Below are 27285 nucleotides of genomic sequence, written 5' to 3'. Positions count from 1 at the left end.
GCCGCCCGCCCGGTCGGTCGCCCTTCCGCCCGTCGCCCGCCCGCCGCGATCGCGATCTCGCCCACGCAAGCTCGTTACGCCCGAATCCCGCCCCGCGTTTTTCCTCGGCGGATGCGTCCTCGGGCCGGTCGCGCCGATCGCGTCGGCCGCGAGGAGGCCCGAAAGAATCGATCTTTTCGAGCGAAACTTCTTATGGCTCGGGAGAACTCGGTCGATGCGAGTACCGGTTTTCGTAAGATTAAAGAAGTTAAGCAACGTTGGGCGCGGTCGGTGCTTGGATGGGCGACTTGGCCCTCGCGTCCGGTCGAATGGAAAAGCCAATGGTATATTGAGGCCGAACCATCGAAATTAAAAAAAAAAACTGATTTCGCATTTTTAAATTTGTTTATGGATATTAATAAAATTTGTTATAAAAAAATGAAATTTAATTGCGGTCAAGACCTTCCTTGTAGTCTCTATAGTCACGTTGTAAAGGATGGAACTATTCGGTACACCCAGTTCGGAAAAAAGTTTCATGAACGATAAAGAAGTTGCGGTAACTCTACGTAATTAGACTACTAATGAACTCGACCCTGAAGAAGAGAATCGATCATCCACCAGAATCTTTGTCCACCGAACAGGTTGGCCGGAAACACCGTTGCGTAATCGCAAACCTTTTTACAAAGAATTATTATCGAGAAAGCCTTGAGCAAAGTCCCCATGAAAAGTTGTTGGAGGAGAGGAACCAGGAGCGGCGCAACAAGCAACAAGCAACAAGCGGCACGGTGTCCTCGTGGCCATGGCAACGAGCATCCCCGAGGGAAGAACGAGGGTCTACTTTCGTCCTTCGTGGATGGCTCGTGGCAGGAATACCACCGATATGGCGAGAAACGCGAGAGGGAAGCGAAAAGAGGGCGTAAGGTCCCCTCCTGGGAGTGCCTTCAATTATGCTCCAACGCCTCTTAACGTTACGTCACAAAGGAGGAACCACGCGGCCCAAAAAGGTTCCTCAGCCTTGAAACGGTTGCTTATCATTCCCCTGGTAATTTGATGCACGCGCAGACGGAATAACCTAGTTTCGCGCCCAACGGCCGATAAAGGGAGAAAAGGAGGGCATCGCGAGAAAAGCGCTGCCCGCCATTATTCCGTATCACATTGGAGCTCTAACGAGACTTTGCCGTGAATGGAAACTAGGGACGCCGCGGGCTACGGAATTTTTATAAACAAATAATGTCGAGGAGGGGCCGTTTTAAGTTTCTCGAGGAGGAACTGGCGTTCCTCCTCGAAACGTTCCCAAAGATTCGAGACCGACCGAAATCTATCTCGACCGTGTCGCATTGTTCGCTTAAAGGCGGATTATATCATCGCGTGTTGGTGATGGCACATTAGGATATTATACCCCAGACCCCAAAGTACACCGGTATTAATGCTCGCTTCGCGTTGATACACTAAATGATAAGCTTAATCTCTAAAGATACCCAGATAGAAATTCACGATTATCATTTGATGAGGAAAATCGTTTGCAAACAGTTTGCAGACCATTTGCTCCTCATAAGCAACACCCTCGTGACTCGTTTCATGATATTCTATGAGGCAAATTTGATGCAAATTTTTGCATCACTTTGTCTATCTGGGTAGTTATCGTATACTCGACGACGCAATTAATTCAGTGGTCGCTCCTCGCATTCGGTGGCGGTACTTTTAGTAATAACCGTGGGTAATCGACATAACGCTCGAGCCTCTGTTTCGTGCCTCGAGGATTCTCGCGGGAATTCGACGAAGCGGCTTAAAAGTATTCCCACCGGGCCCCCGCTTCTTTGGGGCAGTGTTTCATTTTGAAAAAAGCCCACATATAAAATATAAAGAGGGAGGACGAAACGCGAGTCGGATTGATTCCGGAAGCGAAGACCGCTCAATCGACGAACGGGTACCGCCGTGCGTTCGCTCGTGGGATCAATAGTCCCATCGTTTTGCGAACACATCGAGCGCGTCTGCTCCGTTCGCTCGTCGCCATCCTTTTCTCCCAATATAGCATCGGCATAGGCGGGATCGAACCGGTCTTTTCCAGATTTCTGTTCAATTGCCGGCCATAAAGCGCTTCCTTTCACCTTCTCCCTCTAAAACGAAATCTTTATTTATAAATGTCGCCTGCGAAGCGCCCGGACGGTCGACGCCGTCCTCCTTTCGAGGGGGTATTCACTCAGAAGTCATGGATTTTAACGCTTGGAATCAGCTGGAAATCGTTGAAAATCATCGACCGCTTCTCACAATTTTAAAGCCAAACTTTCCTTATTATCGCATCGCATTGCTGTTTATCATATGAAATCAAGGGCTCTTAAAGAAAAAAATCGTTTTCACTAATTTCTAAGTGAATAGCCCCTCGTCTCCTTTAGGCCGTTTGCTCCCGCGCCGGTTTTTCCGTCGATAATAGTGTTAAAAAAAATGAAAGTTACATTATTTCTGATAGAAAAGTTGGTGCTGGTGAGCGGGCAAATGGTTTTACTCTCGGAAACCAGAACACAATGGAGCGAGTCGCTTCGGGCCGGAGATACTTTCGAGGCATTCCAAGAATCTCGACGCTCTTCTCACACGCCGAACTGCCCCCGATCGAACTTTCCTCGTTCGCGTTTTCCCCCTTCGACGAGAAGCGTTCAAAGTCCCTAGACTCTCCGTTGCGAATTGACGATTGGTCCACGCGCCGGATGTCGACTCCCAGTGAGGACCGCCCGAAAACAGGAAAAGATGGACAGTAAAATAAAAATATCTCCGAGACCTCTTTAACGAGCTTGGGTCGCTGGATTGGGCCCCTGGCTGCCGCGTCCTCTATTTTTTTCCAGCGCGTCCATTGCATAACCGCCTGACCCTAATTATTTTCGTGCATCGAACCACCGCGCACGAGATCCCGTTTAAATTGTAACGCCGGTTGCACATGACCGACAAAACCGGGGGCGGCATCGGTTTTTTTCGATGGTAATAACGTAAATAAATGAAAGTTCCATTATTTTTGGCAGAAGAGTCGGTGCTGGCGCCGGTTTTGCCGGTACGTAGGCAAATGGCCTAACGTCGCTCGTCCGGGCATCCGTCTTTCTTTGAAGTAGTCCTGGGAAAGATACCTTTTTTTTGTGGTAAAAACGGTTCGCGTCCGAAATAAACGAACAAACGGAATAGCGTGAACTGCCGTTCGCCCGAACGTTCCATCATTTTTCAAATGGATCGTATCTCTCTGACGGAACAAAAAATGAGCGCGAGAAGGTATTGCGTAAATATATCCAAATTAATTCGTCCTATTTACGCAATAGACTACCGTTTATTCGAGCTAATCGGAGGACACACGCTTCCGCATAGACGAACGGATATCGAGACCTTGCGAAGGTGTAGCAACAGGAATACCTAAATTTTGAGTTAGCATTGCGACATCGTAATCGGTATTTCATCCGATCGAAGCCTTGAATTATTTATGCGATATCGAGACTCATAACGCAGGACGTCTATGAACGCGAACAACTTTAGTCAGCCGCAGGAACAGCCGAAACGAGATACCTATCCTTCGTATTCTCTTTAGTGGCGGTCACAGTTGTAACGGATCCTGAACAAATAGTAATAACTTCTGCTGCGTTTGCTGCATTCGCTCGTTCGCGCTCAACAAGTTTGCGAGCGGTACAAATTTGTGAGTCGAAGCCAAAGGGGGAGGCTCGGATGTTCCGGCGTTGCATGTATCAAACGAAACTTTGATTTGATCGAAACATCTCGATCGAGCTCCGCAAAGTGCGGACGACTCGGAGCGGAGACCCCGCATAAATAAATCCCATATCCTGTACATTCGCGACGTAACTCATTTCGGTCGGACTTAACAAGAAACTCGATATCGTATCGCGTCGTAACCGTCTCGCGGTATCACGGAATGTAACCGTATTTCGTCACGTCGAGACCGCGAGGAACGGTTTAAACATTTGCATAGATTTAACCAGCCGATTAGCAACGTTCCCGAAAAACGAGCTGCCTTCTCATCAATATTCCAGATGAATGTCCCAAATCCTCCCGACCGGGAGAGGGGATTTTCTCAAGGTTTCGGCGATGACGACATAGACTTCGAGGGCAAAGTGGCCGAAGTAAAGGCGAAAACCTTGCGCGCTCTCGACGCGCGTGTATCGACCTTATCATCGACGCGTGTCTTCCCGATGGTGAAACTCGCAGCGATCTTTTTTATCGCTGTCTTCGTCGTCTTTATCACTGTTCCCGCTGTCCTCGTGACCGGCTGCGCTCTGCCTCCGTCCTTGGCCTAAAGTCAACTCGTAGTATTCCGGCCTGGTTTTTAAATAAAGGGCCGCTGGAGCTATCGCGCTGAGCCAACTGACCAATTTGTTCTTGCTGGAAAAAACGGAAGATATCAGATGTCGCGATGGTTGGCTCGTTACGTTTCTTAACCGGAACAAACATTTCGGAACGAAGCACCCGCAAAAAAAATAAGCTATGTTAATTTTCATCGATTTTTATCAGTGTGGGAAGGTTATCTCAATTGTAGTTTCCCTCGCCATTCCTTTTTTTCCGTGTAATTAATGCGGAAACTGGAGAACTGCGCAGGATTAGGAATCGTGATAATCACCTCTTGTGCGTTATCTGCAGGAGTTCTCGAGTCCTGCATGGATGTAAATACATGAAGGGCTGATCCTGGATCGGGTGCATGGCTTGAGACAATTCTCCGTATCCCAGAGATCCTTGAGGTACCAGCTTTTGAGCCGCTTCCACGCTCACCGGATTGACTCCTGCAAAGTCTAAAGTGCAGTCGCTGTCGCGTTATTTGTGTACCGTGTCCCCTTTACCTTTATCAAAAAAAAATTGCATTTCACTTTCGCACTCCTTTCATAAAATACGAACTTACGCGCATTACCGTAAGAAGTATCGCTAAAAAAATCGACAAAACGGAGGGCAACTCTTCTTTCTAATATTTCGGTGATTATACTTCATTTCGAGGCCGTGCTCTTTGTTTTCGTATCCGCAATTCGAAACCTCCCGACTTCCCCTTTCGGTCCTGAAGTCTTAACCCGGTTTCGAGTAAAGAGAGAACAATCGGCAATAGAGGAACGCTTTCGCGGATTTAGGTCTAGTAGCGATTACGTTCTCCCTCATCCGCTTCCCCGTGGAGTCGAAAGCACCGTCTCTCGTGTACAGGTCCGGGCAATTCCTATCGCCTTTCGCGTTGCCTCGAGACTACGTTTCCGTGACTTAATCGTGCATCCAGATCGCTATGACAAAATAGTCCGTGTTCACGTGCAAGTCGACTTTGCGAGAGCTGCTCTCGGACAGTCCTTGCCAGAGTGTACACGGTTTTGGAAGTGAACTTGCGCAAATTTATTGGTAATGTACCCGCAAGTTCAGGCTCTAGCAAGAAATGTCGCAAGTTACTTGCACGGGAACACGAGCCAGTACACGCGAACGATCGGATCGAGTTCACAAACTTTCTCGATCATTAACGATGTCTCCATCGTACTCGGAATCCGGGATTTATCGAGTCCAAACCCAGTAAACCCGAATTTAAGTGTCAATCGAAACGCTCAGAACTGAATCTGCTTAATTATTAATGCGACGGTGACATGCGATTTACTGGATTCGGACCCGATAAATCCCGGATTGAGGGGTACGATGGAAATATAGTCATTTTTCCTTCTTCTCCGGATTACAAATTATATCGCAAATGTACCCAACGCCAGTCCACTGCCGACCAACGATTATTCAGCCCGTCGTCGGTTCCGAGCTTCCCCTTCTCGCCGAGAGATGGCGCCACGTTCCGCGAAATCATGGCACGCGCAAAAATGTACTAATTGAGATGTAAATTTGCAGCTACAAAACCGCGACACGCTTTCAAGCGACCCGACTGGAGCAACGTTGACGGGTATTCCGCTGCGAAGGCTTAAGATAAAATAGAACAATGCGAAAAATTTGCAGCAGGTCCAGCGGCCATCGAACGCTTGGGAGCGCGGGCCCACGACTCACCAGACTTCCAAGCATTGAAATAGAGCAGCGGAACGCCGTAGCTCATGGACCATAGAACGTGATGTTCCGTGACGAGCGGTCTCTGGACGACGGATGTCGCCTCGAAGGGATCACTCGTTGGCTCCGGCACAATCGACTCGAATTCGTCCGCTCGTTCGTCAACGAGAAAATCGCTGGAAACGAAGGTCTTCGTTCGTCGGGCCAAGTACGCACGGCCCGGTAGAGTCTGAAATCGGTCAGATAGTGAGCCGTCGTCGCGTTAAAGTATTCGCGCCGTTCGCACAAGATTTTAAATACATTTGGCGCGAAACTCTATCGAGTTTTCTGTTACGCCGTTCTACTTGTAACTCGAAAATAATAAATTCAATTAGAAATTTGATATCAAACAGGGTTAATTTGAAGTAATTTTGAGCGTATACGCTGAAAGATGTTTATAGCCTAGTGGATACATATATCGTGCACCTGCGGCATATTGGAAACGAAATTTACTGGTTTTCTACGGTAAAGTACACGGTTTACGCGATATACGTCAAGAAGGTTGAAAAACGTGAAATGTCCCAACCCTGGCAATAAGCCCGCCGACGAATCGAGAATTCCCCTCTCGAAAGAGGCCTGCTCGATTTATCGATCGTACCTTATCGCCCCGAAGTTCCCACCGGTCCGAAATCTCGTCCGAGAGCCGGACCAAATCCTCGGCGTCGGCGAGGAACTCCTCCCACGTTATCGTCCCCGGTCCGTCCATCGGGAGCGACTCGTATTTTCTCTTCCGGGCCCGGCGTCGAGCTTCGGTTTAATTCCGACGCCGCAGTCGAGGTTTTCCTATAAACCGTGGAGTACGCGCATCGGTTAACACGTCGGCGATATCGGCATTGCGATAGCTCGGTTTGAGCAGGTTTAAGGATAAAATAGAAAAGGGGGAAGCGGCACACCGGAGGGAACGGCCAACGGCGGTGGCGGCGGAGCTCTTCCCTTCTCGACCCCTCGGCGTACCTCCACTCCGAGTCGATCTCCGAGTCGACTATTTCGCCGTGATTTCGCCTCGGCCAACCTCGGCCAACCTCGGCCGCGCTCGGCCGCTGCCGCCGAGAATGTCGCGCGGCCTGTTGTCGACCGGCGCCGAACGCGTTGCGCCTGCCACCGAGTTCGGACTTTTTGATCCATAAGAGAGCATTTATTGATGCGTGATTCATCTTTTATTTCGTTTTAACTTTGCCTGCGTCGATGCGCCCTCGTACGGCGATTTCCCCGCTTACCGAACGAATGTTTTTTACGCTTCTCCCGCATAGACACCGATTCTTACAAGGTTAGAAACCTTATCGTCAATATACATACTTTGTATGTACCGTTTAAAATAGTACAGTTTAAGATATCGTTCCCTGCGAGTATAAGATATCTACTGTACAATAAAGCGTATGATCTAAAAGGTGACTAGCAGATAATTTTATTTCGACCTCTGGGACGCTTAGTTTTACCGTAATAAAGTATATTTAGGTTCGAGGGGACTGCCACAGAGAGCGCTAATTCCTGTACTTAGAAATTTTCATTCGTTTTACGAGAGTGATAGACCCGTCGGAAACAAAGGCAATAAATATGTGAGGCAAACCTTAAAGTCATCTTCGCCCAGGTAAATCTTACGTTTAAGGAGATTTGAGCGTCGGTGGAGTTTCGTGAAATTTTCCGCCCGGAGCGAGTAAGAGGAGAGCGTGGCAGTCGCGGGGTTGGCGCGAGGGACGGCCCTGGCCGGGCCGTTGAGCTTCGGGTCGCGGCGAAGGGAGCCGAAGTCGACCGAAGCCAACCGAGGGCGACCGAGCGCCGCCGAGTGCGAGCGGTTTCGTGGCGTCGTCGCGACGCGTAGATAGGTGGGTGTCCGAAGTGTCCGGTGGTGGCTGTACGCGAGGTCGAAAGCGAGGCGGCGATCCGCCGTCTTCGAGCACCGGTGAGCAGGACCGCGCGATCCCGGGCGTCGGGATAGTTCGAAGCGAGACGAGTCTCGGGAGCCGCGTCGGAAGTTGGTCGGCGGAAAGCGGAAAGCGGGACGGTATCGGGAACAATAGCCGTCGAGAGATCACTCGATCGGGCTCGCGCGCGTGCGCCGCTCCGGCGCGCCGAAGACGAGAGAGAGAGAGACGGAGCGCAGCGGTTCGAGCCAGAGGGAGCGAGAGGAGCGTCGTTTCCTCCCGAGAAACGGCGTAAGCGTCATCGGACAACGATGACGGGCCTCGTTCGCGAGGCGGACGCGAGCGCGCTGGCGTTCCCACCGGGCACACGCGGTGACCGCTCGTCCTAGAGGCCGACATCGGCCGACGTCGCGACGCCCCAAGCGAGGCCGCACCCCGTCACCCCTCGACGTCCCGTGAGCTGTGTTTACGCCGGAACGAATCCCGAGCCTCGACGATGTACGCCAAGGGAAAGGGTTCGTCGGTGCCGTCCGACGCCCAGGCCAGGGAAAAGTACGTACCGCTTTCCTTTCAGTTTTTGCGAGGCCGCTCGATGAAAGGCGGAATCGACGCATCCGCCGTGTCGGGGAGTATCGGCCGAGAACGCGAACGAGTCCGGACACGTCGGCCGCTGTCACGCACACGTGACGGCGACCGAGGTTGAGCACCTCTGCCGTCGTTCCGGATAACTACGGATAACTGTCTCGGCGAGAGACTCGACTCCCTTCCCCCCTTGCTTCTCTCCCTTCTCACGGATTTACCCGGCGTCTCCTGTGTATGAAAGAACCGCTACAAATGCGCCGCTGAAAGCACCGTGCTTCCGTGGTTATGCCGCCAAGTGGTTCTGTATCGGCTTGTCCGGAAAGTTATTGCGGATTTTGCTCTTTAAGATTTGACCCTCCGTTTTCGAGTAAACTTGGCTTTTCTTTACGTCCGGGTTGCGCACCATTTTAATTCGCTATATATTCATTACGGGAGTTGCTTTTTAAATAAATTGAAATTTCGTTTGATGTAGGAAATGTTTGTGATAAAATCCCAGCCAATTAAATATAATCTCTGTTACAGGTTGGCTCTCTATGTGTACGAGTACCTGCTGCACGTGGGAGCACAAAAAGCTGCGCAGACCTTCCTGTCCGAGGTAATTTTGTTGGAATGTGGTTTTAAAGATTCAACGATTTTTTAGAACATGAGTTTGGGTTCATAAGTTCGTGTTGTTTACTTCTATTTAAACAAATGTATCGCGAGATGTTAAATTTGCCAACATTAAATGGTAAAGGCATTCACATCCTCTTTGTAACAATTGGACAGTTTTTCAATCCCTTTCTACAAAAAGATACTATCATAAAATTTTTAATATTTAAACAACACGATCTTGGACGTCGAACAAATATTATTGAAAACGTCAACATTATGTAAACAGAGAAGGAATGTTATTAACCTTTTGACTATCTTTCAGATACGATGGGAAAAGAACATTACGCTTGGCGAACCTCCAGGATTTCTGCATTCTTGGTGGTGGTAAGTTCAATGTCCAATTTTTTGTTGTATTAAAATGAGTAGTCATTTACATGTTGCTATGCTGTGTCAAAGATTAATCTACTTAGATCCAATGTATGGACAATTTATTCATGGTTCACTGTATTTCAGTGTTTTCTGGGACCTTTACTGCGCAGCACCGGAACGACGTGATTCCTGTGAACACAGTAGCGAAGCCAAAGCGTTCCATGATTACGTTAGTATTCCAACATAATTTTTCGAGATTTGGTACAAATGTATCACTAATTTCTATAAGATTTTATCAGTTGGTACGTATAGATAGGCATTCATATACATTTCTTTTTTTTAGGGATTTGTAAACAGTGGTTATGGCGTTAACGGAATCGCTCATGTAAGTTGATATACAATGTATTATTATCCTCTCATTATTACTCCAAAACTAAATATTGTTCACAATAGTTTCAATAATATCTTCCCTCTAAGTGGCCTTGGAACATGAACAGGAATTTACTTTTGATGCGAAATTACTGGTAGAGTCACAAAGTATCAAAGATAACATTTTAGCGAGAAAATGGTTTTTAAGAGTATTTCACTGTCTCATGCGTGGAAAACAACGTATCTTTTATTAACATTGCTCTACCTAATATCATCTACCTATGATGAGTATCGTGCACGGAGATCGAAGAAAATTTATGCTCGATGCAACTTAGGTTTCCATAGTTTAATCGAAGGATCATTACAGAATGCTGGACCTGCTCCATCTCCACTCGGGCAGATGCCTCCCAACGATGGCATGCCTGGTGGTCCGATGCCCCCTGGATTCTTTCCAGTAAGTTTTCTTCCATTAACCTCTCATTAAAATTTTCCTACTCTTTATCAAAATTCTCTCCTTCGGCCGAGCTTAGGATCTTGCCGTATCGTTCGTCCACCGGCTCCCTTTTGATTTTCATCGAACGATTCGTTCGCGTTACGAAGCAAATTGCTGACTGACATGATAGTATGGCTTGAAAACTTTCGAAGTCCGCGAAGCTCGTGCCGAACGTTTTTCCGCAAATTGCGAATAACCTTCGGTGGAGTGCAGGACTCACTTTACTTGAAATTATATTTTAGTAAGCTGTATAAGCTCCAAGTGCTCGGGTTTCATGCGATGTTTGCGACAAAAACGAGTTTAAAAACATTTACATATCCTGAGAAGAAAAAAAAAGTTCATTAAACCAAGGAAATGTTTCTTCGAATGGTACCGATGAAATATTTCGTTAAGGTGCTCTGAAAGTGACGTCAAAGAGTTCCCGATTTGCGCCCAGCGCTGTTACGAAATTCTGGAAAAAAAAAACGCGAGATCTAAAAAATAGGGCGACCCTTTAGAATCTCATATGTCTCTATGTACATACGTATATGTGTTTGTCACGTCACTGTTATATATATATATATATATATTTACAACCCCCTGTTAAAACGAGTTACACTTGATTCAAATCGCACTCCGCTCTTTTGGGGGTGAAGACGGAAGGAGAAATTCAGAGAACCGGTAACCAAAGTCCGAAATAATCTTGCCGTAATCTCGAAATCGAATACCAGGCATATACGATCGATCGGCGAATTAAACGGAAGCTCGTAAAATTTCGAACGTCGTCGAGGGTTTATGGTCAAGCTAGGATTTTCCACGGCTTTGAAACAAGTGTACATTTAAACCAGAGTTTTTATGCCATGCTTGTTCTACACACTGTTTTTTATGTACTTATTTCTCTCTGCTATGTATCTAACTCTTGTATGTGCGCGTTCATGTACACACTGTTACCATTTCATTTCCTTGCTACGCCAAAGCGGTTCTAGGAGTCTGTCCTGAAAAGAGTTATCTAGATGTTAGATTAGCCCATAGTTTTAACATTCTAGTTTAGTGACGGTTTAAACCGTTCTAGCGTTTTTCCACCTTCGATCGACGGTGTCGGGTCGCGATCGATAGCGGATCCGCGGGTTTATAAGCGATCGAAGCCGATAAAACCGGCCAGACTCGCGGGACTACGACAACGCCGATCAAGGGCCGCACTCTTTTAACGTCACAGCCTGCCTAGACCGTAGACTAGCATTCTACGTAACTTCGTAATAGTGGTCCACCAGAGCGGAGATACGTTCGTTTCGATGAACGGACCCAACTCGGCGCGCGATCGGGCACTTAAGGATCTAGCAGAAATTAGAGACGTACGTACCGAGACCTCCTAGACTTCACTTCTTTAGGGCCGTAAGCTTTCACGACTTTTCAAATCGAGCGTTCCAAATATCTTTAGTCATCTTTCGGCTGCTTCTCGGTTAGAGGCGAATTCGGGGTTCCGAGAGGAAGGGAAACGCGTGCACCTTTCCTCGGGTTTTCGTCCGTCACTTGCCGCCGACCTGCAGGGGCTCGCGTCCACGATACATCGAGATCTCCGACCGACCTCTGGCATCCTGGATGCGAGCCTTAAAGAGAAAATCGTCCCGTGGCCCTCTTTGCCGAGGGATAACCGTCGTAAACGAAATTAGTGCGTGGCGCGGCAGTCGCCGACTTCATCAGCGAAGATCCAACGAACGTTGTAGGAATTACGACGGTCGTTGCGGAACCGATGGAGGGCGCTCGAAGATACGCTTCGAAATGGCGCCGCTGTCCGGGCGCACTTGCCTCGAGCTCCTAAGAGGCAGTGCCTAGTCGTCGTTAAGGCTTCTACGCGCTTACGCGTGGTTCGTGAATCGCGATTCGTGGGACGTCTTGGACGAGGAAGAAGGTGCGTTTGGATTTGATGCGCGGTGGTTCGTCGTCTCGATGCAAAGAGATCTTTATCGCCCCTAAACGGGGATGCGTAGGGTGGATGGGTGGTTCTTCACGGGTCCTGCTCGGATGGCGCCGGTTCGTTGCATCGTAGAATCCGTCCAAAGGGCGAATCACGGGCCATGCCCGGGGCGCGGGGGCCTTCGTTCCCGAGGAGGGCACTCGAGGGGGTCTTCGGCCGCCCCTGGAGGCGCGTCGGGGTCGGGAGGTCTTTGGGGCGCGTTCCGAGGGTCGCTCGATCGGGGGTTTAAGCGAAGTGCCTTCTAGTCTAGCTGTTGCCTGGATCGCAGTGTTGCTACATGTCTGTCGTTTGCGTTGCTTGTTGCAGAACAACTCGACAATGCGACCATCTCCGCCCACACACCCCTCATCACAGCCATCCCCCCAGCACCCCCAGCCACCCCCGCCCCCACACTCGCAGATGATGTCCACCCAGGTAAGCCTCACGTACACGAACACTCATCGTGTCAGTCACTCGTTCCGCTATCATCACACGCCGCATCATCGTACACACGCAGATGACCACCGCTTCGACTCGCTTCCTTTCCGTTTAACTTCCGTTCGCGTCGACCCAAGAACGGACCCGGGAGGGAGTTCGGAGGCACCCGGGGTCTATCCTTCCTCCCTTCCGAGTCCTCTTAACGTTTCATCTCGCTCGGTGTCGTTTCTTCCCTTGGCTTCGAGTCCCCTTGATTACGAAGCGAGCACGAGCGCGAGTCGAGGACGCGACGCGACTTTTGTGAGATATTTCGGGTGCGACAAGATATAACACACGAGGTCGCCGATCGGTCCTTCGGGCTCCCCGGAGCGTAGAGGCGGTCGTGACCGAAAGGTAGCTCGGAACGGTTATTCCCGGTGCACGGTTCGAGGGACACCAGGTGACATCGTTCGTTCAGGTAAGGGGCCTAGATGGAGTCGCCGGTAATCGCGGTAACTTCCCGGGGAAGGGCGATATCGGACCAGGTAAGGTTGCGGCTAACGTTTGCATCGCCCTTGGCATCCGTTGCTCCATGCATCCCTCGTTGATACGTGCTCGTTCTCTTTTATATTGCATCGATGACCCCCCTTTGCCTGTTCCGTCCCACCAGTGGATCTTACAGAGAGGCTAACGGCGCGAGTCGTAGCTACTTTTCGACGTTCCGCTTTTTTATCCGTCGAAAGTACCGATATATATATACTAACTGGATAGCTGATACCTATTTGTTCCATACGGAGAGAACTTCAACGAATTCAAGGGACCTCAGCGCAAATTACGCGTGGGCAGCGATACTAAATAAGTAACGGGGGCGCACGTGCAAAAGTTCTAAACCGTCAATCTGTCAATTCGCGAAGGTAAACGTTTAAGGTATAAAGGATAGAAAAGACGTAATTTACGGGTGAAATGGTGCGTTGGACATATCGTAAGAAAGTTTCGACTAAAACAAAACGGTTATATTTTTTTCTCGGAAGTCTTGTAATAAAAATGACAATTATTTTATTTCGGAAAATTAATTTGACCCCTCTTACACTATCTACGGTTGAATGACGCGTTGTTTTGCCGCATGCGCAAATACTACGATATTAGTTGACGTGCCTGTGGTCGCGTCAAAACGTCCCGCCATTTTGTAGGATATCAGCTATCCAGTTAGTATATAGATCAATGGTCAAGCGATACGCGCGTATATATATACGCGCATATATATGCGTATATTATATCGCCTAGCGCGCTTACCAAGTGCTTCCTGTGACTGTCTGGTGTCTGTGCGATTTAATTCCGTGGCTTACGCTAACCGGAACTTTTGCTCGCGTTTACGAACCGTTGTCGGTGAGAACGGAAGGTGTCCATTCCGGCGTCGGCGGTACAACGAAACCGTTCCTTGTTGCAGTTCATGGGACCAAGGTACCCCGCTGGACCTCGACCCGGGGTGCGCATGCCACAGATGGGAAACGACTTCAACGGGGTAAGTGGAGAAACGACGAATCGTCGACTCGCCCCCGAGGGAAGCTCCTGACTGATCTTGGGATCGTTTTTTCTCGTTTCAGCCCCCGGGACAGCCCATGATGCCCAACAGCATGGACCCCACGAGACAAGGTAAGGAGCCACCTTTGCGCCGGCACCCGAGAGCCTTTTCCTTTTTTTGGCGTTGACGAGCGTTGCGAGAGGAGAATGGCATAGACGCATGCGTACCAAAAACCACACAGCAATAAACGAACGTGTCATTTTTTCAATTGGATTGGATTGCTGTGATGTGGAGTGGATTGGTTTTTGAATCGTCTAGTTACGAGCAGTGGCGTAGCGTTGCGCCCGGGTGTCCCGATCTCGAGAGACGAGCTCTCGTCGCGAGATTAATCTGCCCTTCCTCCGGGCGACTTAAGAACCGCTCCGGTTTCCCCGTAAAGCACCGTCGAAAGGACGAACAGGGAGAAACGCCAAGTCCGACGATCGTAACGCGCTCGTTAGCTTTCCGGCCTTACGGCGGTTCGCGTGTCGGTACGTTCACCATCGGGCGGAAGGTGGATTCGTGCCGTCCGATCGGACGCGGCGGTTCCAGCGATACAAACGTTTTTACCCACATTCCTAGGAAGAGGGGTTTGCCATTGCCGGCAAGCGCGCTCCATAACGTCGTTAAATTGAGTTTTGACTATATCTTATGTATAAGTACGCTTATCTTCCGTTTTTACCGGGACGTTAACGCCACGTTTCCGCGCCTTGTTCAACCGGACGGTATAAATCGACCTCGAAATGGCTTCGTGACGCCGCTAGACTTCGACTAACGCTTGGTTCCCTGAATTCTTTGGACCGAATCGTTCCATGCGCACGTTCGACCTCATCGGTAGCGCGTTCCATGATTTGGAGGAACGCGTCCATCTTGGATTCCCGCGTAGAGGATTTTTCCCTGTACCGCCGGCATCGCGGTCGTGATTTCTTCTCCGACGCCGATCCAAGAATCCTTCCCCGGTTGCTCGGAATTCTTCGCCGGCCATTCGACCTCTTTTCTCCGTCCGAAAAGGTTTGCCCTCTCCATACTCTGGCGCTTTCTCCTTGCGATCGTTCGGAGGTGCCGGCGACGTAATCGCCGGCAGTAAAATCGCAATCGAGGTCCTTTCCTCGTAAAGACGCGTTTTCGCCTTCCGCCCGGGTCCTCTCCATGGGAGGTTCGACGGACCGATTCGTCCCGCTTCCACGATGGCGTCGAAGAACGAATTCGATCGCGTTTTTCCGGACAGTCCGCAGTTCCATCTAGATTCGATTACCCCGAATTTGGAATCCCGAGGAGATTCCTCTTCCGTTTTTTTCGCATCCGAAGATGAAGATGACCGGTGAAGCGTCTCAAGGTACGATTATACGCTTCCCTTCGTCGTCGATGACCGCCCTCGCGAAAAGATCTTACTATGCCACTGCAAAATAACTAGGCTTACTACCGTCGACCCGACCTTACCTACCTGCCGTACTAATGTGTGCTCTTGTGTTCCTCAGGCGAAGCTGGAGAGTTTGTAGGGTGGCAAGGTAGGAAGCAACCCAGCAACCAAATCACACTCACATGACTTAGACGAGCTTCATTTATTCTTTTTTTCTCTCCACTCTGAGATGCCGGGTTCCCACGGGGCGTGAACCACTGTTGTGGACGACTTAAGAGTGTATGCTTGCGTGGCTAATCACGACAGTCGAAAGCGTGAATCGTTCACGTTGATTTACCGGTCTTAAACGAAACGCCGATCATGAATGGGTTAAAGAGTGGATGTCGCAACGGTGAATGTTGGAGGCAACATATTTTATTCAATTCTTGACAATAGAGACTTCTTCAATTTTTCAATTTGGCGATCCCTTCTTTCGGTCCAAATTAAGATATATTTAAAGACTCGCTAATTTTTTTTTTAGCTGTGGCCGCTCGCAAGTCTCAGTCGCGATATTCTTCCAAAGAAGGATCTTATAGAACCTTTTCCATTTTATACGAATCTAGGAAACGTGCAATTTCATTGTCATGAAATTTAATTAACGAGCGTTGGGGGTCATTTTGCCCCACGATGACGCGAATGCGACTAAAAAAATCTAACGCGTTTGATCTCTTCACCTTTGTTTCGTGGCATGGTGATTTCGAGCGCAAGTTTCACGATTGTGCGTTCAGACGGAACGCATCGGATGAAAGCACGGTTCACGACAGTGGTTCACGCATCGGGGGAACCCGGCATTATATTTTGGTTCCTCCTCCACGGCAATCGCACTGGCTTTGTCTTGTCGCAACCGTTTCCCTCCTCCGACATTCTTGCATCCAGCATGACAATCGCAATTAAGATCACTTCCGACAGATCCGGGACAGTTAACTTCGGACCCACGGACTGACGAGCCGCGAGTTTCCTCGGGAATTTCACTCGTGAAGTTACCGTAGATCGGAGCGAAATGTGGTCGGAGAAACGCGTCGAGGTCGACTTTTGCGCGGGAAAATTTCTTTCGCGTCGTCTCGGTGGTTTCGGTCGTTTCGACGACGTCCAGAGAAACGCTCGCGCTCCGTTCTGGCTTCCTGGAGGAATTCTCTTCCGGAGCCATCGACCGAGCACCGATTAATCCCGTATCGTATGCAATTAAAACCAGCCGTAGATTAGACCGACACGCTTATTCGATTTAGCCGAACCGAAACAGAAGACGCAAAGCAAGACGAGAGATGAACGTGCCTCGTTGTTCCCAATTATCCGGAAACGAGGGTTTCATCTTCGCCTTAGTAGTGGGTCTTCCACCGTGATAGTCTGTGTGGATACTGTTGCTACATTAGCATGCCGAACCATTCGCTTCATCTCGCCGTTGACTTTAGCAAAGTGTGATCGACATCTGAACGCTCTCCTCCCAACTGGGAACATAGACCGGAGTGACGACGCGAGTCGATTGTAATCGACCGAGATCGTTTCAGATTACCTCACGCTTTGTCGCGAGTCGATAAACTAGCAAATAGAGATTAGTATTAACCTCGATGTTAGAACGGAATTAGTAAGTATGTGCCGGTACAAGGGATGATCACGAGATTTATTTTCTGTAGGACCTCCGGGAATGAACCCAATGAATCCACGAATGAATCCGCCACGAGGACCCGGAATGGGACCCATGGTTCCTGGGAGCTACGGGCCCGGAATGAGGGGACCACCACCTAACAGTAGTTTAGGCCCAGGGGGGCCCGGAGGACCCGGAATGCCCCCCATGAGTATGGCGGGCCCCGGGGGAAGGCCGCAATGGCAGCCGAACACGTCCACCGTAAGTCCTGATTTTGTCTCGCTTTACCGATACCGCTTCTCGACTTTTGGAGTACGGAGCCTGTTTCCATTTTTTTATTTTTTATTTCACCCTTGAAAGCACTTCGAATTTATTAGAAGGAAACGTAAGACGTACTCCAAAGGCTAACGTTTATGAGGAATTCATAAGTCACCGCACGAGCGGAGACTCACCGCGCGATCGTTAATCCCTTTTAAAAATCGCTCGTTCTTTCCTTAGGACGTGGCGCGTCGATAGCGAAGCGTCGCCCACGACGTCGTGGAAGGGAGAAATAGGGGTCCTTGATATCGCTTAAACCCTCCTCGAAGTGTCCGGCTCGTACCTAACCGTGAGATTCTCGCTTGTCCTCAGCCGATGAACTACTCGTCGTCCTCGCCGGGCAACTACGGCGGCCCTCCCGGGTCCACCGGGCCTCCTGGACCGGGAACTCCGATCATGCCGAGTCCGCAAGACAGCAGTAACAGCGGCGGAGAGAACATGTACACCATGATGAAACCTGTACCTGGAGGAAACATGCCCGGAGTAAGCACTGGAGAGATTAATACGATTAGTCGCTACCCACCAAACACGGTTACATGTAACGATAATATATAATCGTTACGTAACGTTTGTAACACGTACAGTATATAAGTAAGATTTGTATTACTATTTCCTCCGCAGCTATATAACACTGTTATAAAACGAATAATGTAGCGTATACATGACACGTCGGTAACACGTTACGTGTTATGTTAATATTATATAAATGCAATGGGTAATTATGCATAAAAGGGTGATCTTCTCCGATTTTCGTATAACTTTGATATATGGTAGAGAACGTCGCCCCGAGTATTTTAACTCCGAAAATATTCAAGTTCTACCCTTAAATATATACATGAAAATACAATATATCAAAATTGTACGGAAATCGAAGAGGATCACCCTTTTACGCATAATTACCCTGCAATGTTAATGAGTCTGTAACAATGTTACCGAACGGTAATGATTCTACATTATATGATATTAACGTGTCTTTGGAACAACGTTCGTTATATATCACGTTATTTCAGTGTTATGTAACTGTAACATAGCGTGGTTGGTGGGTAAACGGCCGACTCGACGGCGGGAGAGGCCCCCGTATAAGTAGACTCGAGCTCCCCGAAGCCGTCTGACGAAAGTTGGTCATCCCGCAGGACTTTCCGATGGGCGGCGGACCCGAAGGAGGTCCCATGGGCCCTATGGGACCCAACACGATGGGCCCGGTTTTGAACGGCGACGGACTCGACGGAATGAAGAACAGCCCGGCTAACGGCGGACCCGGAACCCCGAGGGAAGACAGCGGCAGCGGCATGGGTGACTATAATTTGGGAGGTTTTGGCGGTCCCGGAGAGAACGTGAGTATCAGCAGGTTCTTTAACGACTCCCTGTAGTAGTATCTAGCATATAAATATGGACCTATATATAATCGATATATTACAAATTGCCGGTCGAGCCCGACCGTTCGCGAGGGGGCTCGCGGAAAAACGGGGGATCGTTCGATTTTCTCGGTTTTCCTGGTAATCATAGGGAACGAGAGGAGGGAGGAAAAAGAGGGAGCGTGGGGGGAGCGAGGAAAAAAAAGAGGAGACGGAAACCCCGGATCGATCCGTGGACGTCGGCGCAGGCGCGAGCGACCAGCCTCGAGGATCGCTCGATTTTCAATTTCGGCTCGCGTTTCGAACGGTAACGTGTCCATTGCATATAAGTCCATATTAAGATTCTGATCTCCCATCGATCAACGGTCGACCCAGTGTTGTAACGGCTCCCCCTACGCGCGACAACTCGGGCTTCTCTTCCAATGCCGGGCGGGCTCGCGGCTCGTCCGGAATGGTGCTACCTGATAAATGCTTGCCCATAGGATATCGCCTAGTTTCATAGAAATCGAGACTTATTTTTAAGAGGCACAGGACGGTCCGCCGGTTGCATCGCTCGAGATAGGATTGGCGACTTTCGGCCGATGGGACGCCCCCGGGCTCTTCTTTCCCCCCGAGGGCGCGACTCCTGGTGGACCCTCTTCGCCGAGAAATCTCATTTCCCGGAGCACCGGCTCCGAGGACGAGTCGAGCGAGACCTTCGAAGCCGCACCCCCCTACCGCGCGGAAAGACCGCGAAGACGTTTACGGAGACGAAACGAAAAATGCTCGCGTTCCGCGGTCCTCCGTCGTTTTCGGGTTTTCTTCCTTGCCCTTAAAGGCGTCGTTCGGTCGGTTCCGAGCAGGAAGCCTCGGGAAAACGTGACTTTTTTCGCGTTCGTCGATCGACGGGAACGATCGCGGCAACGCGTCCCATCGGTCGTCAGGTGCCAATCGCGCCACTCGGTTAGATTTAGTACTTAAGGATACCCGAGGATGAACGACGAAGTTACTTAATTGCCACTACCCGCCATACATCTATATATAAATTCATATATATATAAATATATGTATATGTACATATACATATGCTTCGCTAATACTCACGAGGTTGCAAACTCTATATTTTTTTTACTACGGTCGTAATATGATTTTCTACGCATGGAAAGTCGACGACGAGGGCCCTCGGTCGTCGCTGTCCTTTATTTATATTTATTTGAGACTAGCTCGTAAGCGAAGGTGCCTGACTGGACGAGGAGAAAGGCCGTTCACCCGTTGACTGTCCGCTACTGTGATTCGGTCGCGCGAGTCACGCCGGGCCGGGTCGGGCCCGCGGCCGGGCCCGCCCGGCCCCCACCGAGTCCCTCCACCGTTTGCTCACGAATGGGAGGGAGAGAGAGAGAGAGAGAGAGAAGAGGAGAGGCTCTCTCCGTCTGTAAATAGGGTTACGCGCACCCCGTCGGGCGCGACGGGGGCGGCCGGCACGCGGCGGGGCGGCCGCGGGGCGCGAGGCGAAAGGAGACGACTATTTTTGTACGGATACGAGGCGCGGGCAGGCGGCCGTGTCCCAGCAGAGAACGACGAGCGAGTGAAAGCGAGTGCGAGGGCGGGCGGCCGCCCACCCGGGCGCGAGTCCCCGAAGGGGACGGGTCAGTACAGGCTCGAGCCCCGGCGTCAGGGAGGATCCTCCCGAGGCTCGACTCGACTCGAGAGCGGCACCCCCCGATCCGGGCGTCGCTCGGATAGCCGACACCCCGCGGAATGGGGCGACGATTACCCCTTTTAGTGCCGGACAAGGATACGTCGTCGCTTTGCACGTGCCAACGACCTCGGCCGGCACCGAAAGACTCCCAGGGTGGAGCGGGTCCCGATCGGCGGTCCCGATCGGCTGTCCGGTCGGCGCGGAGATCGGTGGCGGCGACGAAGCGAGGGAGAAACCGAGAGACGGGGGACCACTTCGGCTCGCTTCGTCGCTTCGCTCCCGCGTCCCGACGCGTAGGGGGTGTCCTCCCCGGCTAGCGAGAGAGGCGCCGCGTCCTCGAGCGCAATCGACGCACCTTGGTACTTTTAATAACGACTACTCCGTTTAACTCCCACGTTGTAAGCTATAACCACGCCTGGTGACGTAACGCGCACACAGTATATAAGCCTACGCTGCAGGGAGATCGAGACAATAAATGTAATCCTGTTACACTGAGAAATATACTGCGTTTTCTTTTTATTTGTCAGACTACCCGCAGGGTGCCGGCTGCCGCGCGCGTCCGTTCGCGGGGACGCTCCCCGAGGTCGCCGAGATCGCCGAGGTCGCCGAGGTCGTTGCCGCCGTCTCGCCCTCCGTCCCTCTCCGCCTCTCTCTGTCTCTCTTCTCTGGCTCTCCCCTTTCTCTTTCACCCCTTCCGTCGGCCTCCCGAGACGGGAACGAAAGCGAGCCAAGCCTGTACTGACCCGTTGCGGACAAGGAGCGAGCCGTTCGCGAGCCGCCGTCGTCGTCGTCGTCGTCGCCGGCCTCGGCCGATCTTCCTCGACGCGGACGCGCGCCGGGCACCGGGTCGCCCCGAATCCGCTCGGGCACGGTGCCGAGGAGACGAGGCGAGATGCGAAATTGTCGAAACGACCGGAAGGGCGGAACATTTTTACCTTTCTTCGCGTGAATACTTCTGGTTGTCGCTCGTCTCCTTTGCATTCCCCGCTCCTCCTAAGCGTTGGACCCGGTTCTTGGCTGGGCCCGATTCTCGATTTCATGCGCTCAACCTTCGCCCGCGAAATTGCCAGGTCCGCGCACGACTTTCAAACGTTGATGGCTATACGCGGCTTTGCAAGAGCGCAACATTTTTCGTGGGAAGTTCGTATGAACTCGAGAATCGGGTCCCAGGTCTCGAAATCTTGAGGATGTTTAGACTTCCCCACTGGGCGAGACTCGCCGTGAACCGTGTCCAACGTGGAAAGACGTTGAAACCGACGTTTTGCGTTTGGCGAAACGATCCGTCGAAATGGGAACCGCTCGGCTCCGTTTCCTTCGCCTTTCCGCCTCCGATCGCCCGGCGTGTCGGCGAGTCCCTCGCCGCCGCACCGCCAATTGCGCCTTGCCCGACTCGAGAGCAAATCGGGCGCACGAGCCCCAAAGCGAAAATCGGGCGCAATCGTGCGCAGTCCGTAGATCGAGGCGCCCCTGCGTTGACACTTTCGACGCCCCAGGCGATCCTCTTCCTCCGGAACCCAAAGAGCCGACTACCGGCGTGACCCTTGGCTGCTTTTTACGCGCGACCAGGAGTTCCCTCTTCGCAAATGCTTTCGCGAATACGCGGAGGAACGGCCATCGGAAGCGCGGCGGGAAGAACCGTAAATAGGACTCCTCCGTATTAAGTTATCCATGCTTTTAGTGGCTGGTCCTTGCCTTGTCGTCGCGCTCTCGATTGTCGTTGCGAAGGCCTTTCTCGTTCCGCGCATTTTTTTTTTTCGCGAAAGTGGTTCGTTGTTGATAAAATCGTTCGAAATGTGGGGGGCGCGTGGTCGAGGTCTTTTTTATCCCGCGATATTTCGAAATTATTGTAAGATTTCGTGCGCGATGCGTTTGGATACCGATTCTCCATCGCGGACAATCGTACGTATTTTGAGAAAGGCACGGTGTAGGGCAGTCGTTGACGCTTATTCCATTTCCTTTCCTCATGCTTCCGCTTTGTTCAAAATTTGGAATACCTCGAGATGAATTGCGCGTTCGTGCAGTTTTCATTTTGAGTGCCGCTGTTTTCGGTGTTACCGTGCATTCGAACGTTGAAAGGGTTCGTCGAGAAGCGTATCGAGTCATTTTTGCAGACTTCACGCGCGAAAATTTTGTCGAGTCCGATCTTTCGTCTTCGAATCGTTGCCCTGTCCAATATCGACCGACAGTTTCTTATCAGTGGAATCTTCCGAGACGTTTTCGGCGTCCCTTGTCCCTTCGTCCTTTCGCCGATTTCCGGTCAGGAGGGAAATAGCCGAAGAAAGGGGGTGCGCAGCTCGCAGCCAGGGGTCGCGAAAGAGTCGTCCTCGTCCTCGCTCTCGCGGGTCTCGCCTAACCTTACGTGTAACCGGCCTGGTTGTTGGTTGGTTCGCAGGATCAGACCGAGTCGGCAGCCATCCTCAAGATCAAGGAGAGCATGCAGGAGGAGGCCAAGAGGTTTGAGAAGGATTCGGACCACCCCGATTATTTCATGCAATAACTCCCCCGCGACCGTGCGAGGCCGTCGGCGTCGACCGCACCCCCGTTCTCCTCCCCGTCCGACTCGCGATCGATCTCTCGACCGATCGACTCTCCGTCTTCCTTTCGACTCGCCGGAGACGAGCCCGACTCGATCCGGGGACCTCGAAGAAGGACGGAAAGCAGGATACCGCACGTACGCGCACGCGTGCACGAAACGCGTAGGGAGAAAACTAGACTCGAGGACGAACGGATGGGCTTTTTGCGTTTCGCTCCCCGATTCGTCGATTCGCCAAAAGTCTACCAAATTGACCAAATCTATCGATCAGCCGTCTCGAGTCGTCGAATTAAAATTTTCGAGTTCTAGTCGACGAGGTGAAATTTTCGAATTCTAATCGACGAGTTAAAATTTCGAATCGTCCGGTTCGAGCCGTCGAGCGGCCGATTTTGCGCGTCCGGAGACGCTTCCGGAATCCGCGGGGGAGGAGAACCCCCGGGGGAGGCCTAGGGGCCCTTCGGCGCCGTCGTCGTCGTCGGGCTCGACGTTCCTCGGCGACGCGGCGCGTCGTTCGGGAAGATGGACTTCCGCGGACCCTGATCGGTCGACGTAGATTTAAGGGACTTCCTGGGGGGCGCGGGCACGCAGCCTTCGGGAGTGCCTCGTCGAACGGTGCTTCCCGGTCGCGGACCTCGCGCGCCGTCGCCGCGGCTTCTCTTCCGTTCTTTCCGTTTCTTCCCGTCGACGGCGCGTCTCCGGGTGCGAGATTAAGAGTAAGAAATCGGAAAGGAGGCGGGAAAGCGGCCGACTTCGACCCGGTCGAGCCGGGGCTTCTTGCGAATCCGGGTTTCCTTGGGGAACCGCGACTCGGTTTCCATCCGGGCGAAAGACGGTCGGAACAGGGAGAGATCGTCTTCTCTCCAAGAACGGAAGCACCATCGCGCGTCCGATTAATTCCTGCGAGGAGAATCAAGGTCGATCCACGTACCCGACAAGGACCGACCCGCGCCGGTGCCGATCCGACCTTGTAACGAAACTTTGTAACGCGCGGTTGCGTCGAGTCGCGCGCGATAAAGTCATCTTGGATCGACCCCGCGGCACGCGTCGGAGAAGGTGATTCCACCTTTACGGCAAAGGTTGCCGTACTTGGATTGTAATCGCGGGGCGTACCGTTAATGGGACGCGAAAGTGGCTTCCGAGGGGTCAAACATTTGTGAAACTTTTATCCGAACTGGAGGATACCGAGTCATTTCACCCTTTACAGCGCGAATATAGAGGCTGCAAGGAAGGTCTTGACGGCCATGAAATTTCAGTTTTTATAAGAAATTAAAAAAGTGAACTTTCACGGGAGGGTCGGGATCTTCGTTCCAGCTTCCACGTTCGCGTAAAGTTTGAAACGATTCGGTTCCTCCGGTTCGGAGAAAGGTTTCGTAACGATCTTATTGACGCCACTTTCGCTGGTCTTGATACGAAAATTCCGGAATCGCGGGGAAGGGAAAGAAAACGACCGTACCGAGTTATCCAGGGAGTAGATTTTTGTCCGACGCAAACCGGGCGGTTTCGAGGTTTGCGTCGAAAGCGAGTCCCGGAAGTGCGTCGAATTTCCCCGCGTTCGACCGGGCGACCGGCGCGAAGCGCCTCGGAATCGGTATCGGAAACGACGGGGGGTCGCGATCCCTGCCCCCTAGCAAAAGGTGTACCTAGAGGTGTAAGGATAGATCTAAGCGAGGGAACGAGAGCGCGGAGGCTCCCATTTCGGCACCGAGCTCTTCTCGAGCCCGCGAGCCAACGGTCGAAGAGACGCGCGCGGAAAGGGAAGGAATCGCAAACGCGAGGACTCCCGATATCGGAACGAGATCGAAGTGCACGGCGGTGCGGAGAAACGCGACGGAACGCGGGGAAACGCGCTCGGCCTTCTCGTGGAAAGTATTTTGACCGTCCGGTCTCGAGGAGCGACGTCGCGCGATATTTATTTTAAGTAGCCGCGGCCGCGGATTTCCTAAGGAACCCTCGCCGAGTTCCGGGTTCCGAAGGAATCCCGCCGGCGACGACCAAAGCTCGACGCGTCTTTCGGGCCTCGGCGGAGGCGCCCTGGGAGGGGAGCATGTTCCACTTCGTCGTTACGTATGTCGTATACACTCATTGTAGACCGACGCAGGCTATTCGAAATCACGAACACCCTCGCCTTCTCGGACGAATCGTGCATAATTATTGACATAATGTAGGTATCTATATAAATATAGTATCAGTAGCGTAAACGATGAATATGAGTAATGCAAAAAACAGAATAAATGTCATCTATCCTACCAAAATGTCTCGGCTTGTGTGCTTCACTCCGACGAGTTGACCCGAGGCTGCGGGGTGATGGCTGCTTTTTTGTCAGGTAAGTCGAAACCCTGTCTCATTTTTCTGCGACGCCTCCTTCCACCCCTTATTTGTTTACAGGGCACTAAGCTGTCCCTTGGTCGCGCGTCGTTCGGGACCCGGCTCGGGTCCTTTCTTATTTCACCCTGAGTTTTCACTCGTACGTGGACAATCCTCGGACGCGTTTCGTTAGTTCGATCATAAAGTGACATTTCTAGAACCTTCACCTGTGAGTTTTCTGTACGCGAGGGAGGAGCTTCGACTGAGATCGGCGTCCCGCGGATCGAATCATCGAAAAGGTTTGTGATTCCGGGAGATTTATTTCTTTTTGCAAGGAAGCGAAAGCAAGACAATTTTTCTAAGAGTTAATTGATCGACCGTTCACACGTTTCGAAAGTGTTAATTCCAAACTCTTAAATCGGGAAAACCAGATACACCTTGGAAGGCGGAATCACGATCTTGAAAATGAAAAAATAGAATCCCGCGTTATACAATTTGTGATATGTCGTATCGTATATATTGACAATTACGGTAAATTGCTCGATCACTTAGCTCCTGATTCATTTTTAGTCACGATCGGGACGATCGAAGTCACGCTTCGGCAAAGGAAAGTAAAGAATTCAAATTACGTGACCCAGCTTTCCGTGACGTCCGTAAGCGTCGCTGTTTGCTGTCGCGTGACGTCCGAGATCGAGTACCCAATTACAGAACACTCATTACCTTAGCGAGGTCCCTTCGCATCTCGGGTCATTTCTAATTATGTAGAAGAATTAAAGGTTCGAAAGATTTAACGCAAAACCTGCCCGTTGAAGCAAAATTTGCATGAAACAAATTTCCTGATAAAGATCATGAAACCAGTCACGAGGGTGTTGCCGATGACTCCTCATTTGGAACTCATATCTGCAGTACACAATGATGAACCAAAAATACTTGAAAATATGAAACAAAGTTAAGTACATGCAATGTCTCAATGTCTGTCCGCACATGTACGGCTAAATTTATCTGACGCATTGTGTAAATATCGCCGGATTCGTCGCCGTGTTCTTCGATACGCCGAAAGAAAAGCGGGGAGAGGTAAAGCGCATTAAAAAGTTGCACCTCTTCAGGGTAAAGTGTGTAAAAGCGGGGACGTAACCGCGAGTTTCCCTCTCGAGAGGGTAGGCCTCTCGCGAAGAGTGTCGAGTGCACCAAACGCACTTGGGGTGTCCTAATGAAAACGCGAGCACTCCTCTCTCTAACCCTTCAATTTTATTTTAATTATTTGGCTCGACGAGGAGATCTGCCCGCACCATCGGGGCCGACTGGATACGAGGAACGACGAAAGGCGATATAAATAGTACAATCGATATAATATAAATAGCTAGACGAGAGTAATCTAATCTAATAATAACGCGAAATCTTCGACACGATGTACCTACTTTCTGGATCCAGGACACCTGACTTTTCTTTGGCTATATGGATAATAAAGACGCGATAATATCGTAGTTGAGCGTTTTTCAGTGATCGGTAGACGTACTTGGGTATACGTCCCTTTTAACGTGGGAGAATAATGATCCAAACAACGCTTAATGCACTTTTACGAGTTTACAAGTGCATCGCCAACCGGGTACGCCACCCATTTGCGTCAAATCTTTATGATCCTTATAGGTAAAGCTGTTAACGGAGTAAAGTGTTGGGTCGTTCCATAAGATCGTGGACTAACGCGGAAAGAATTAAAAATTATAATTCCGACGAAAGGAATCCTTAAGGCCGACGGTCCCAACGCCCGAATTAAAATTCTTGAATGAAGAATTACTCAACGCGTGATTAAAACGAGTCGCTCGACTTCGGGTGATTATTCGAGAGCGGATTTTAATTTTTGGTTAGCCTAATTTTTGTCGGACACAATCTTTGTTTGGATACGAATTTTACTAATCCGAGATCAACTAGTCGT

At 50.8% G+C, this 27285-nt stretch overlaps 2 protein-coding genes across 7 annotated transcripts; one reads left to right on the top strand and one right to left on the bottom strand.

The window, feature by feature from the left end:
• Positions 1 to 212: 212 nt before the first annotated feature.
• Positions 213 to 8557, bottom strand: LOC105700690 (ubiquitin-like-conjugating enzyme ATG10). Of its 4 annotated transcripts, XR_001104149.2 has the most exons (6): positions 8429 to 8557; positions 6605 to 6789; positions 5971 to 6196; positions 4583 to 4751; positions 2433 to 4347; positions 214 to 2096 (listed from the first exon to the last, which is right to left on the bottom strand). XR_001104149.2 is itself a non-coding variant. In XM_012426789.2 (5 exons), the coding sequence occupies exons 2-5, from the start codon at positions 6710 to 6712 to the stop codon at positions 4137 to 4139; spliced, it is 714 nt and encodes a 237-aa protein (XP_012282212.1). In that variant the 5' UTR covers positions 6713 to 6789; positions 8429 to 8557; the 3' UTR covers positions 213 to 4136. The 4 variants fall into 4 exon arrangements, 3 of the variants coding, with proteins under 3 accessions (XP_012282212.1, XP_012282214.1, XP_012282213.1); XM_012426789.2 differs by having other exon boundaries at positions 213 to 4347; XM_012426791.2 differs by having other exon boundaries at positions 213 to 4347; positions 4583 to 4742.
• LOC105700689 (single-stranded DNA-binding protein 3) lies at positions 7811 to 25294 on the top strand. Of its 3 annotated transcripts, XM_012426786.1 has the most exons (14): positions 8365 to 8420; positions 8973 to 9045; positions 9364 to 9425; positions 9555 to 9639; positions 9754 to 9795; positions 10147 to 10233; positions 12533 to 12640; positions 14070 to 14144; positions 14227 to 14275; positions 15662 to 15691; positions 17214 to 17425; positions 17795 to 17965; positions 18616 to 18816; positions 22908 to 25294. In XM_012426786.1, exons 1-14 carry the CDS (start codon positions 8365 to 8367, stop codon positions 23010 to 23012), a joined length of 1356 nt encoding a protein of 451 aa, XP_012282209.1. In that variant the 3' UTR covers positions 23013 to 25294. The 3 variants fall into 3 exon arrangements, with proteins under 3 accessions (XP_012282211.1, XP_012282210.1, XP_012282209.1); XM_012426788.2 differs by lacking the exon at positions 12533 to 12640 and having other exon boundaries at positions 7811 to 8420; XM_012426787.2 differs by lacking the exon at positions 15662 to 15691 and having other exon boundaries at positions 7811 to 8420.
• Positions 25295 to 27285: the final 1991 nt, after the last annotated feature.

The sequence above is a fragment of the Orussus abietinus genome, unplaced genomic scaffold (assembly GCF_000612105.2).
Source record: "Orussus abietinus isolate OABI.00-Male unplaced genomic scaffold, Oabi_2.0 scaffold49, whole genome shotgun sequence".
Taxonomy (NCBI): domain Eukaryota; kingdom Metazoa; phylum Arthropoda; class Insecta; order Hymenoptera; family Orussidae; genus Orussus; species Orussus abietinus.
Note: the sequence above shows the minus strand (reverse complement) of the source record. Positions and strands in the feature narration are given on the sequence as shown.

What these genes read in the sequence shown, in the direction of transcription:
- LOC105700690 (XM_012426789.2), bottom strand. Translation starts at nt 6,712, where the DNA reads ATGGACGGACCGGGGACGATAACGTGGGAGGAGTTCCTCGCCGACGCC. An exon ending in TTTCAATGCTTGGAAGTCTG is followed by an intron (nt 4,752 to 5,970) that starts GTGAGTCGTGGG and finishes ACTGCACTTTAG; the next exon opens with ACTTTGCAGGAGTCAATCCG. An exon ending in CTGCAGATAACGCACAAGAG is followed by an intron (nt 4,348 to 4,582) that starts GTGATTATCACG and finishes CGTTTTTTCCAG; the next exon opens with CAAGAACAAATTGGTCAGTT.
- LOC105700689 (XM_012426786.1), top strand. Translation starts at nt 8,365, where the DNA reads ATGTACGCCAAGGGAAAGGGTTCGTCGGTGCCGTCCGACGCCCAGGCC. An exon ending in AGAGTTTGTAGGGTGGCAAG is followed by an intron (nt 15,692 to 17,213) that starts GTAGGAAGCAAC and finishes TATTTTCTGTAG; the next exon opens with GACCTCCGGGAATGAACCCA. An exon ending in TTGGCGGTCCCGGAGAGAAC is followed by an intron (nt 18,817 to 22,907) that starts GTGAGTATCAGC and finishes GTTGGTTCGCAG; the next exon opens with GATCAGACCGAGTCGGCAGC.